The 13,203-nt window shown below is 36.1% G+C and overlaps 1 protein-coding gene across 2 annotated transcripts in view; it reads left to right on the top strand.

The window, feature by feature from the left end:
• The window catches only part of MIER3 (MIER family member 3), a 28,983-nt gene that overhangs the window by 11,774 nt on the left and 4,006 nt on the right, over positions 1-13,203 (top strand). For both annotated transcript variants that reach the window (XM_061129769.1, XM_061129767.1), the window contains exons 4-12: positions 1,922-2,056; positions 3,286-3,406; positions 4,296-4,381; positions 4,570-4,642; positions 6,866-7,017; positions 9,252-9,333; positions 10,718-10,812; positions 12,749-12,876; positions 12,960-13,102. In XM_061129769.1, the coding sequence (XP_060985752.1) occupies positions 1,922-2,056; positions 3,286-3,406; positions 4,296-4,381; positions 4,570-4,642; positions 6,866-7,017; positions 9,252-9,333; positions 10,718-10,812; positions 12,749-12,876; positions 12,960-13,102 (1,015 nt within the window). The remainder of the gene's footprint in view (positions 1-1,921; positions 2,057-3,285; positions 3,407-4,295; positions 4,382-4,569; positions 4,643-6,865; positions 7,018-9,251; positions 9,334-10,717; positions 10,813-12,748; positions 12,877-12,959; positions 13,103-13,203) is intronic.

A 13,203-nucleotide genomic window follows, 5' to 3' on the forward strand; every position in this document is an offset into this window, starting at 1 on the left:
ACCACTAACAGGTGGTTGGCAAAGGCTGCAACCCAGTCTCATAAATAGTATGAATGAAAGGGAATGGGCTGTGTGGACTTTACAAGGAGCAGGACTGGAGAAATTCTCAGTGTGGTTCTGGCACCTTCGAGGCATTCTTTGGAGAAATAATTCATGAGGTTTTCCCATGGCATGGGTTAACTTCTGTTCATCCTGACCATACAGCTTAATTTGTGCTGAGTTTGTCCATGCTTCCGAAGCAGTTTTGACTGATTTCAGTTCCAAGCTGAAAAGATTTAATGAATGGCATGGTCATTGGAAAGGTGCGTGTCTCCTATTGCAAATTTACAAATTAGCCTTTTATCATATACCTTATTCTAAGCTCATAACATGAACCTGTTTCATTCAGGCATAGTGCAGAATGCAAAAGTGTGTTAGTCATTCAGTCGTGTCTGACTCTTTGCGACCCCATGGACTGTAGCCCACCCTGTTCCTCTGTGCCTGGGATTCTCTAGGCAAGAATACTGGAGTGGGTTGCCATTTCCTTCTCCAGGGGATCTTCCTGACCAGGAATGGACCCCAGGTCTCCTGCTTTGTGAGCAGATTCTTCACTGTCCGAGCCACCAGGGAAGCCCAGCTGTAAAACTGCAGGCCAGTTCTTAGGGATCTCCAGAACCCGTGTCCCCTTCGGGCTCGGGTGGGCATCGCTGGTCCTCCTTATTAGCTCACTGTTGTAGTCAGCTGGGCATATTTTTGCATACTCTGCTTCACACTTTCATGCTGTTTGCTTCATAAGTTAGATGTTTTTTCTTAAGGGGAACACTGAACTGTAAGCAAGTTTTAAAAGCAAACCTCTTTATAGATGGACATAAACATCTTCAAAATATTTAAGAAATTAGCTAGTTCATCGATGTATGGGTTTATAAAAATTTTTTACTATTGGAGTGTAGTTTCTTTACCATGTTACATTAGTTTCTGTTGTACAGCAAAATGAATCAGCCAAACATATACATGTCTCCCCTCTCTTGGATTTCCTTTGCATTTTAGGTCACCGCAGCCCCAAGTAGAGTTCTCTGTGCTGTGCAGGAGGGGTGTATGATTGTGAAGTTATTTAAATGATAGTTATAAGTGGTTCTATGCACTTTGTGGTTGAGTTAAAATATTTTTAACAAGGAAATATAGCACTTATTTTCAGATTAGTGGAGGGGAAAAACAGTGACTGAGCGCCACTATCTGGCATTGCATAAGTATTCATAACACAGGCAGCACTGCAGCCAGAGTATGTAATTTTATCAAAGCAGCATCGCCAGGAAGAGAGCTAGAGTGCCTGGAATTCAGATGCAGAATTAAGCCCCAGTTTTCTCATCTGTAAGCTGGTGGTAGTGCAAACTTCATCAGAAAGTTGTAGGGGAAAAAATAGCTGGTAGAGAATATAGATACAGTAGTAGGAATATCAAAGGATAACTGTGTTTTGAACATTAATATATAAACATAATAGTGTTCATAAATGTTCAGCCAAGGGTTCTTATTAGGTATCTTCCTATTAACACAAAGAATAAATCAAGTGGTCAACTGTTAATTGCAGGGAAACAAGCTAAAAATTATATGAAGTAATACTTCAAGGTGAATCTAGTAATGAAAAGTGGAAGAAAAAGTATGCCCTAAAGCAAATATTTGACAAAGTTTTTGAAAAGTAAAATGATGCTGGAAAACGAAAATTAAAGTGTTAATTGCTTGGTTTTTGTTCAGATATTAATTATAGCTCTTAGTATTTGATCCTGTTTTCTGTATATTGTACAGAAAGCAAAACTAAAACTTGATTTTTGATTTGGTACTGCCCTTTTGATATATGTGCTTTCTGAACATTAATGGCATCATGGTTTATCTGCCGTTCAGCATTGTGGTATCTCCTGAGCTCATGTTTGTACTCTGGCTTGAATAGGAAGGAAACATGCCTCTAGAAGATTTATTGGCATTCTATGGCTATGAACCTACAATTCCAGCTGTTGCAAATTCCAGTGCAAATAGCTCCCCAAGTGAACTTGCAGATGAACTACCAGATATGACACTAGACAAAGTAAGTACGAGCATGCAGAAGAGGAATCCCAGATCTATTCCCATTGACTGCTTTTACTAGTTTCTTTAAAGTGTTTTGTAATTCTGAATTGTAAATTTCTTGTGGACCTGTTGCTCTTGTCATTTTGGTGACTGATTTGAATATTGTTTGACTTTGATCTCACTGCTTTAAAAGTAGTAATAACTTCATAATAATTTGAATATTAGAGTTTTCTTCCATAACTTTTTATCTTTCCTGTGTAGATATATTATATCTACACTTAGATTTTGCCCTAACTTCTTTTGATCCTGTGGACACATGAATGCATTGATTAATAGATCCCCAGAAGTTTTCAAACAAGCTGGCTTAGGCATGGAGTGGTTGGAGAGAAGTTCTGTTTTCTTGGGCTCTGGGAGTGACAGTGGCCATTTCAGCCAGGACCTCAGTGGTACGTCTTTAACGTAGGCTGGATGTGGGGGTGGCCAGTCCCTGGCGAGGAAAATTCATAGTCGTGGTCTCTGCTGATGGATCCCTGGGAAGCTTTCCTCGACTTTCAGGTCTCCAGCAGGGAGAGGGATCCACATCTTGGAACCTCTTCCTGTGAGTTGTGTTGTCCCCACTTTTCAAAAGTGATGTTAATGTACCAAAGACCTTAATGGCCATAGTCATCCAGCAAATATTGAGTGCCTACTGTGTGCCAGGCACAAGGATGACTATACACTTACATAAAATTAATTCAGAACTGTTTCTTTCAATATTATATCACTAGTCTGAGTGGTACATTAGTTGAACTTTTTAAAGTTACTGAAAGAGTGGAGTTTGGAGACTTCTGTTTTAGTTATTTAAGTTGGCAGAAAGTGAATTTTAATTTTTAACTGCTTAGAAGTAAGATTATTTTTGTTGTAAATTCACTAAAAATTAGTCTGCCACTTCAGATAAGTTCTCTGCATACCCACAAATTGGGCACACATACCCACAGATTGTTTGTTACATCATAAATGTGTAATAGTATGTGGTCATTAAATATTATATATACTTAAGTAGTAAATGTTACTAAGTAATTATGTACATGAAGTAAATTATAGGAGAATTTCAAATTTACTTTTCTCAAAACTGAGGCTTCAACTATTAATAGTTCTTAACTGTATTATAATACCATCATATTTATGAATAATGTTATAAAGATTTTTTTTCAATATTGATGGGATAGAATTATTTCTAACTCTAACGTCGCATTCCTCTTCTTATAGGAGGAAATAGCAAAAGACCTATTGTCAGGTGATGATGAGGAAACTCAGTCTTCTGCAGATGATCTGACTCCATCTGTGACTTCCCATGAAACTTCTGACTTCTTCCCTAGACCTTTACGATGTAAGACATCCAGTCATTGCTGAGCAGTAGTAGCGCTGATGCTCTGGCTTGAGTACATTTTGTTACGTAATGTAGTTTTTATCAGAATGTTTTAAGTGTTTTACTTAATTGAAATAGAATACTATTATAATCTGAATAAGATCATAACCTTTTTTTATTGGGAGAGATGTAAACTAATACGCTGTTTAAAAATGAAAGCATTTGTTTGGTTTTGCAAAGCTGTTTTCTTTCTCAAGACTCATCTGTTGCTAAGGCAACCAGTCTTGGTTCAGCCATGAAATTTTATAGACATTTTTCAGGTTTCTGTTAAAAAGCTCCTACTTTCCTGGTTTTGAAAACTGCCATCAGTTGCCAACAGTATTTTTGTAGTTTTAGTGATTTATGTAATGCTTTCCTTTTAAATCCTTAGTGTTATCTTTTGATATATATCAGCAATATTTAAAAGGTCTTTGGACTGAAATAATTTCTTACATGCAGTTTTGCTTATTTCTCAGGTATTTTTGTGGTAGAAGAACTGTTCAGTTAACAAGTTCCGATACAATACACACATGTGTGCAAAAAGCCTGTTTTTATGAACTCATTGTGCTGCTCTCTGTGTGTGTGTCTCTCTGGATTAATGTAATCAGTGTAGTCCAGTGCTCTACTTTCTCCTCTTGCCTCTCCAAACTGTATGATTGTACACCAAATAATTATAATGATAGCATGCATTTTCTTCATGTTTTCAATGTCTTGACAAGTGTGAAAATGAGAATAGTACACGAAGTTTAGTGTATTTGTGCTGATCTCATTTATTCTGCAAATTTTTATCACAAAATATCAGCCACTCTTTCAGGTGCTGCAAAGAAAGGCAGCAAAACCCTTTTTAAAAATTTAATTTTCTTCTTTTAAGCAAATACTACGTGTGATGGAGATAAAGAATCAGAGGTTGAAGATGTTGAAACAGACAGTGGTAACTCACCTGAAGATCTGAGGAAGGTATGTTAAGTTACCATTCCAACTTTAGATCATTTGGCTTAAAGTAGCTTTTAAGAACATTTCTGAAATAATTTAAGGTAATTTTGCAAGATAACTTTAGACTTGTAGTAACTGATGAATAAATTGGAACTTTTTTCCCAGTATTTATTTTTATAATAAGTTGTTTTTACTTCTAAATTTTTCTGAAGGAAATAATGATTGGTTTACAATATCAAGCAGAGATTCCACCGTATCTCGGAGAATATGCTGGTAATGAGAAAGGTGAGAAAGGCTTTTAATTTTGATAATATTTGGTAAGTCAAGTTATCTCTCAGTATGTTTATTTCGGTATCTGATTGTATACTCATCCTGTGAGTGTAAAGATAGATTTGGAGTCCGGGAAGAGTTAGCCTGATTTAGGAATAATGTATCAAAATTAACCATGAGACTCAGAGAACTACTGCTCACCACCTCCATCCCCCCACCTCTTGCGGTGCTTCTTAGTATGCTAGTGGAAAGTGAAATTGCTCAGTTGTGTCTGACTCTTTGTGACCCCATGGACTGGAGCCTACCAGCTTCTCTGTCCATGGGATTTCCCAGGCAAGGGTACGGGAATGGGTTGCCATTTCCTTCTCCAAGGGATCTTCCTGATCCAGAAATCAAACCCGGGTCTCCCGCATTGCAGGCAGACGCTTTACCCTCTGAGCCGCTTAGTATGCTTAAGCACTTGTTAAAATAGTGGAGCCGCTCTTAATGTACAACTCTTTGGCCTACATCCCACTCCAGTGGGAGCTGGCAGCATTGTATCACCTGAGATATGAGAACAGTAGGGATAAAATCTTCTGGGGAAGAAATGCTTAAGAAAAATGAAGCTTGAAGAAGTTCCCTTGCCCCAGCCCTGAAAGATAGAGTGTAAGGATTCAGGGCTTCCCTGATAGCTCAGCTGGTAAAGAATCTGCCTGCAATGCAGGAGACCCCCGTTCTATTCCTGCGTCGGGAAGATCTGCTGGAGAAGGGATAGGCTACCCACTCCTGTGTTCTCAGGCTTCCCTTGTGGCTCAGCTGGTAGAGAATCCGGCTGCAGTGCAGGAGACCTGGGTTTGATCCCTGGGTTGGGAAGATCCCCTGGAGAAGGGAAAGGCTACCCACTCCAGTATTCTGGCCTGGAGAATTCCATGGACTGTACAGTCCACGGGGTCACAAAGAGTCAGACACGACTGAGCGACTTTGACTTCACTTCAAGGATTCTGCTGCTTTTGTTACACACTCCTACTTAAGTGTAATCAGTCTCCCTCACATTTTTGGTATATTGTAACCATAGCTAGTTCTAAAAATGTGGACGGATGAGGTGGTGGGAAGTAAAAATCCAGGTACACTTTCCTAGCTCAACTTGGAAACCACATAGACTTGGCCCTGAGCAGAGTTCATTCTCAGCAGCAGCCAGTCCTTAGATGAGACATAACGGAGGTGATATTTGCTCAGTTCTGCACTTTCAGAAAGGAACGTATACCTTCTCTGTCTTATGAGGAAATAAACTCAAACTATTTTACCTGTTTAAGTTTTGACCAGAGAATTAAGAAACTGGTTCCAGAAACTTACCTCAAAAGTTCAGTCTGATTGCTTCATAGGCACACTTTGTTTTTAATTTCCTGCTCATTGGGAGTAGCAGTGCCTGCCTTATACAGTTGTGAATGTAAAGCACTTTTTATGGTCTCCACTGTATAGTGAGCTCTCAGTAAATTACTTTCATTAGCTATATTTAGTAATTATTATAAACTTAAAGAATTATTGAAGTTGAAGCAATGGGATAAAAACTTGGGCCATCTGTGTGACTTTATTGTGTGGAGTGGAAGCTTTGAGAATGGTAGCAGTGTTTGCATTAATAAAATAAACCGTTTGTTTTAGTGACGTTTGCTTATTAAGTATGAGCTTCTTTAAAAGGTGGTAACTTTGCTTCTCTTACTGTTTACCATTCTTTTCCACTTTTAATCAGTGTATTAAAGGAAAAATAGATGTTTCTTAGTTATTTCATTACTGGCTGATATTTTTGTTTCTGTCGATTTGTTTTAATTTCTTTGCAATTTTTAATCTCTAGACATTTCATAGAGTCATTTAGGGAGTTAAAAGAGAAAATTTCACCAAGGTTATTACTGAGTTTACACAGGTTACTTTTATCCCCTCATTAGAAGAATGTAAGATACTACTGCTGGGTTTTATATTAGACTACTTAGAAAAGTCTCTCTTAGACTACACAGAAAGCCTCTAATTTGGTAAATCCAACCACCAAAAAAACCTGCTTGCTTTAGTCAGTGGAATACTTGGTCCTTAATAAAGTTTAAAAAAAAAATTGTTTTAAACCTTTGTTGATGAAAGACTCAGCTTGCCAGACAATCAGATGAGCAGTGTCTTCAAAGTTAGTTACTTGTATAGGAAGAGGGAGAACAGTTTGTGTATATCTTGTAGTGTGTTGATACATTTAATGTGTTAATGGGATTTTCTTATCAGTGTATGAAAATGAAGACCAGTTACTTTGGCGTCCTGATGTGGTTTTGGAGAGCAAAGTTAAGGAGTACCTTGTTGAGACCTCATTAAGAACTGGAAATGAAAAAATTATGGATCGAATTTCTGCAGGAACACATACAAGGGACAATGAACAGGTATACGTCAATTTTTGTTGAAGTAGCAGCTAACTAATATAGTATCTTCTTGATATTCTTATATTTGATTAGAGTATTTTTAATGTATTAACTGGCTGTCTCTTTCTGATTCTAAAACTTGGAAGATACTGGTTTAAAAAAACCCCAGGACCTAATGATAACCATTCTGTATTATTTCATGTCTTCTGGCTTTTTTCCTTTATACACACATATATTCTACTTTAGATACCATTTTGTATCCTTTTAATCCCTTAATCTCATTTTCTTTGCTATTGAGATTTCTTTAATAGTTCATTCTTGGTGACTGTACATTCTATCGTATATTTAGACATTCTCTATGATTGGACTTTTGAGATTTTACAATGAAGTTACTTCTTGGGTTATTCTTGAACTTTATTAAGGAAGTGGCTAAAGTTAATGTCTATTAAGTGTGTATAAATTTGCTTAGGGGTATCTGTTAAGTACTGTGTACTTCTGGATGCAGAGCAGTCTCCTGATGGTGTGTGGGGTAAAGGTGGGAGTATGGCCTATGAGGGTTTTTTCTCTCTGGCATTGTTTTGCCCCTCTCATATAACTTTTCACTTGTTATTGTTAGTCCAGTTAATCCTGACTAATGGTGCCTAGAGATAGGTGGAGTCAAACTTGAATTTCCAAATAATTGTCAGCTGTCAAAAGGAAATCCTGTTGGATTTTTCTACTGATAATTTGTTAAAACTGTATATTGATTTTGGAAGAATTAGTACCTTTAAAACATTAAACCTTCTACTTGAAGAGCATGATCTGATTCTCTGTTTATTTGACTTTTTTAATCACTTGAATGTTTTTGTTTAAATATCACATGTGTCTAATTGATTCCTCATTGTCTTGAAATGTGTGTGTGTATTTAGCTTTGCAAATGGGATCTCTAGTATATTTGTATCATATATTATTGATTTAGAGAAATATATAGATTAAAATTTTTTTTCTCAAGCTGTTGAAACTAATTTAGTATAATGATTTTTCAGTTGTTTCTCTTAGGTTTTCTAGTCTTAAAGTTATTATTGAATTAGACTTTTCTTCCTTCCTCACCATTATTATATCTCTTATTGTATTATATGTCCTACTACATCAGCCATAACTCTCAGAGACTTTTGGTGGCAATAGTGGTATGAGGCCTGCTTTTGTTGAAAGAGCTTCCCAGGTGGCCCAGTGGTAAAGAATCCTCCTGCCAATGCAGGAGACTCGGGTTCAATCCCTGGGTTGGGAAGATTTCCTGGAAAAGAGAAAGACAACCCACTCTAGTATTGTGAGGAAAATCCTTTGGACAGAGGAGCCTGGTGGGCTATAGTCCCTGGGGTCTCAAAGAGCTGGACACAGCTGAGTGAGTGACCACAGAATACACCTCAGGTTTTTACATTAAGCATAATACCAGCCATGGTTTGATGCCGGCTATTTTCTTAGAATAAGATAATATCCAGCTACTTACAACTGTTACACTTTTTGTCTTTTTAAAAATAAAAATGGGTACTGATTTATCTGAAGCTTTTTTAGCAGCTGTTGAAATTGTTTTTAATGGTTGATCATTAATGTGTTGATTATTAACCTATTAATGTGTTAATAGGTTTACTCATATCCTTGCCTTTCTTGAAACTTACTTGGCAAGGTAGATTATTAGTTAACTTTCAGTTGGGTTCTGTCTGTTGCTATTTAGTATGTTCATAATTCCAAACAGATTTAATGGGAAGAAATTCTGATTTTTAAAAAATGGTATCTTCCATAGTAAATGGAAATAACTAAGACCATAATAAACACCAGTCATTAAAATATCTCTCCTTCTACTCCAGGCCTGCTGCTGTTGTCTTTTATTAAAACTCTATAAGTCAGGGAGTAGGTGGTAACAAGAGACAAGACCATGATTCTTACTTTTCCCAACTGGAAATAAACATCTAAGACAGAATTCTCCCAGCTCAGAAGATCTAGCAATTAAAAAAGAAAAAGCGAGGAATGATACTGGTAGATGACTTCTGAGCAGTAGCGTGAGAATGAACAAACTTTTGGGATACCGGAGTCAGTGTCCAGAATAAATTAAATGTGTGGGCAAACATGCGCTTCAGAAGTCCTGCAATGAGCATCTCAGCTGGTGTTTGTCAGGACTCTTACAATGCACATTTTTGTTTGTGTGTTTTTGTTTTTAATGCTGCCAAGTATGAACTTTTGGTTAATTTTATTGAATAGTGTTTTCCCCTTGCCCCTAGGCATTATATGAACTTCTCAAGTGTAACCATAATATAAAGGAAGCAATCGAAAGATACTGCTGCAATGGAAAGGCATCTCAAGGTAAGAAGCACTTGGGATCAAAAGAGGGAAAGGACAGGGGGTGGTCTTGGGGTTCAGAATAAGCAAAGTATCATAAAGGATGGAGCAGTCCTATCACACTTTTGTGTAAGACCTGTGTTCATCTTCATAGCAAATAATTTTTTCTTTTTCTTGCCTTCTATTTTTAGACATACCAGAGATTGTTCAAATACAAATTAGTTACCCCCCTGTCACCTCCAGAACAAAGCAGACCCCAGAGATGACAGTATATCTGAAGTAATTAATAAGAATGATTTTATGATTTCATTGGGGGAAAAAAGTTGGTTTTTCTTTTTCTCAAACCAGACAGGAAATGAAAAGGAGATTAAAAAAAAAGAAACGTGTAATATATTTCAAGCATGTATAATAAACATGCAAGAAGTATGTTTTTAGTAATCATGCAAAACATTTTTATAGTGCTTAGGTTTTGATTTGTGTGTGTGTCGAGGAAAATGGTTAACTTTAATTTCAGTATTTTTGTCGTATAAATGGATTGCATGCACCATAGCTTTCATTAAGTATATGTAGAGTGAAATAATGCTTAATAATATATATAAATAAACTTGGAAAAATATAAAAGCTGAAAACAATGCATCGAAACTTGCGGGTGAAATAGTCTATTGAAAGGTTTCCTTGTAATAGCTGCTTTTTTGAAAAACTTATTTTAAGCTCTCAAAACTGGAAAGCTAAGTGCATTTAATTTTTCTTTAGTTCAAGATTTCTAAGATTTTCTTTTTTAGTCAAACTGTTTTTCACCTTTGTGGTGGACTACTGTGAATGGCTTTGGGGACCAGTTCTCCGTTGTGAGTGAGGCACTTCAGGTCTCCTCTGCTTCAAGTAGATTTAATTCATCAGTATTAATATCTGCTGGGAAGTTGAATGGGACTTAGTCTTTTGAGAGCAAAAGCTGTGTTTTATTCCCTTCATATTTCTGCAGTATAGCACTCTGCAAACTGACTTTAAATAAATGTATGTTGATTGTTTATGGTCTCTAATTAAAGAGACCATAAATGATTTTGATGTAAGACCAAAGTAAGGCTTTTTTTTTCCATAGAGGAAATAACATTTTATTTTTTTCTAATTAAAAAATGCTCATTGTTTTAAAAAAAGAAATCAGAAAAACAATGAACATTTACATTACAGAAAAAATAATAAATTCTTGTCAGAGAAAAAAACCCAATGTTTATATTTTGGTATTCTAAATTTTTTTAGTTAGGATTACTAAAAGCATACTTTCAGTAAGGACTTTTATGTGTGTGTGTGTAGAAGTTTATAGTCTTTTATTAGGAAACCATACTGTAAGTAAATCAGTGATTTGTATGTAAGAGTTTTGAGGCCAATTTATTTTGTTTTAAAATTTCTTTAGAAGGAATGACTGCATGGACAGAAGAAGAATGCCGGAGCTTTGAACATGCACTCATGCTTTTTGGAAAAGATTTTCATCTTATACAGAAGAATAAGGTAAGTTAGGCAGATTAGACAGAAACAAACAAAAATTGCTTAGTGATTACAACTAATATAAGCAACTAATTTATAAGTCACTTAGGTGGGGGAAAAAAGCTATAACTTGTTAATGCTCCCATGCTATTAACATATTGGTTACTTTCTGAACAGTCTTTCTGTAAACTCAGCGTCATGTCATCTAGTCGCTCAGTTGTGTCCGACTCTTTGTGACCCCATGGTCGGCCAGAATCCGTGGGATTCTCCAGGCAAGAATGCTGGAGGGAGTTGCCAGTTCCCTCTCCAGGAGATCTTCTCGACACAGGAATTGAACCCATGTCTCCTACATTGCAGGCAGATTCTTTACCATCTGAGCCACAAACCCAATAGTGCTCTGAAATACAAAATCTAGTTTAAAAAGCAGTAGGCCTAGAATATTGAATAGCAATAAGCATTGAATATCCAGTTAAATATTTCAGAATCCTAGTTTCTGTAGGACAAAAAGAAAGAATAAACAAATCATATTTTAATGAGATATAATTATCTCAAGCTTTTTAGAATATATACACAGTTTTTTAAAAATTGACTTTATTTTTTAGAGCAGTTTTAAGTTCATAGCCAAATAGAGAAAGTAGACAGAGGCCCCATGTATTTCCTGCTCCCGCACACACATGGTTTCCTCCTCCATCAGCATCCCACACCAGAGTGGTGTATTTGTTACAGCTGATAAATCTACACTGCCATATTTTTATCCCCCAAAGTTTATAGTTTACATTAGGGTTCACTCTTTGTGTTATATATTCTATGGATTTTGAAAAATATATGATGATACATATCCACCTGTAGTATCCTACAGAATAGTTTCAGTGATCTAAAAATTGTGTCATATAATTAGAATCATACAGTATGTAGCCTTTGCAGATTGGCTTCTTGACTTAAGTAATATGCATTTAAGGTCCCTCCATGTTTTTTTTTGTGGCTCATTTCTTTTTATCACTGAATAATATCCCATTGTATGGATGTACCAGTTTGTTTATCCATTTGCTATTTGAAGGACATCTTGATTGCTTTCAAGTTTTGGAGACTTATGATTAATGTGTTTATTGAAAGGTATACTTTATTTCTTGGTTCAAAATGCTTGTTCCTATATTATGATCTTATAACAAAGCCACTAATCACAATAGAGGTTCTGAAACTTCCTTATTGGGTAATTAAGCAGGGGAGAAAGTGTTTATATGGGTAAAGACACGGAATTTTTTTCTGTACGTCTAAACTCATACCTTTAGCTGTATATAGTTACAGAAACCCTAGTCTGGATGTGGAGCCAAGTTGAATGAGGCTCAAATTTTATTATCATTGTTGATTTTCTACCAGACTTTGTTGCAGCTAAGAACCAAATGCATGGTAGAGGAAAAATCTTGCCTTTAGCTGGCAATCATCTTAAATTCCAGATGTGGTTGAGTACTGATCCCTTTGCAAATGGAGTCTCTTTTGGGTCATGGAGCCCTTTGATAATCTGATGAAGCTGCACCCTTCTCACTAGAAAAGTGTACTTGAATGACATTTTGGGAATTACTACATCCCATTGAGGCTCATTCATGGATCACTCAGGCTTAACAAGTACCCTTGGTACAGTCAGAATTATGGTGAAAGTTCAGTGAAGAAAAGTAAAGTGTGTCAGTGTTTTAAGATTTTCAGTAAAGATGTAAGATAATTTCTGGATGCACATTTATTATTATTATTACATTCTGATTTAAATAAAAATCCTTGGGCTTTGGAAGGTAGCCTCATTATTAAATAGTGTGAAAATAAAGACAGTTTACTAGTAACATGTTCAGAATTTCATAATTAGGAAGATAGAAAATAAGACTGAAGGGTGTAAAAAAAAAGTTATTAAAAAATGTGTAAAATGTAGAATTTTTTGGTTTTTTAAAAAAATTCAACTTTTTTTAATTAGGTGAGAACTAGAACAGTTGCTGAATGTGTAGCATTCTACTATATGTGGAAGAAATCTGAGCGTTATGATTACTTTGCTCAACAGACAAAATTTGGAAAGAAACGATATAACCATCACCCTGGAGTTACGTAAGTACCGTGAGCTTGACTTCAGGGATTTTTGTTTTTAACTGTGATATGCAGTCACAACATTATTTGGGTGTGTTTTTTAGGGACTATATGGATCGTTTGGTGGATGAAACAGAAGCTCTGGGTGGGACAGTAAATTCTTCAGCCTTAACTTCTAACCGACCTGAGCCTGTACCTGATCAACAGCTAAACATTCTCAACTCTTTCACTGCCAGTGATTTGACAGGTAAGAACATGAGCATCTTTTTGCATTTTTTAGTATAATGTGGGACAGAATTATATCCTCTTTGTCACATGATGTAAGACCACTTACTGAAACCATTTCTC

The sequence above is a fragment of the Dama dama genome, chromosome 25, assembly GCF_033118175.1.
Source record: "Dama dama isolate Ldn47 chromosome 25, ASM3311817v1, whole genome shotgun sequence".
Taxonomy (NCBI): Eukaryota; Metazoa; Chordata; class Mammalia; order Artiodactyla; family Cervidae; genus Dama; species Dama dama.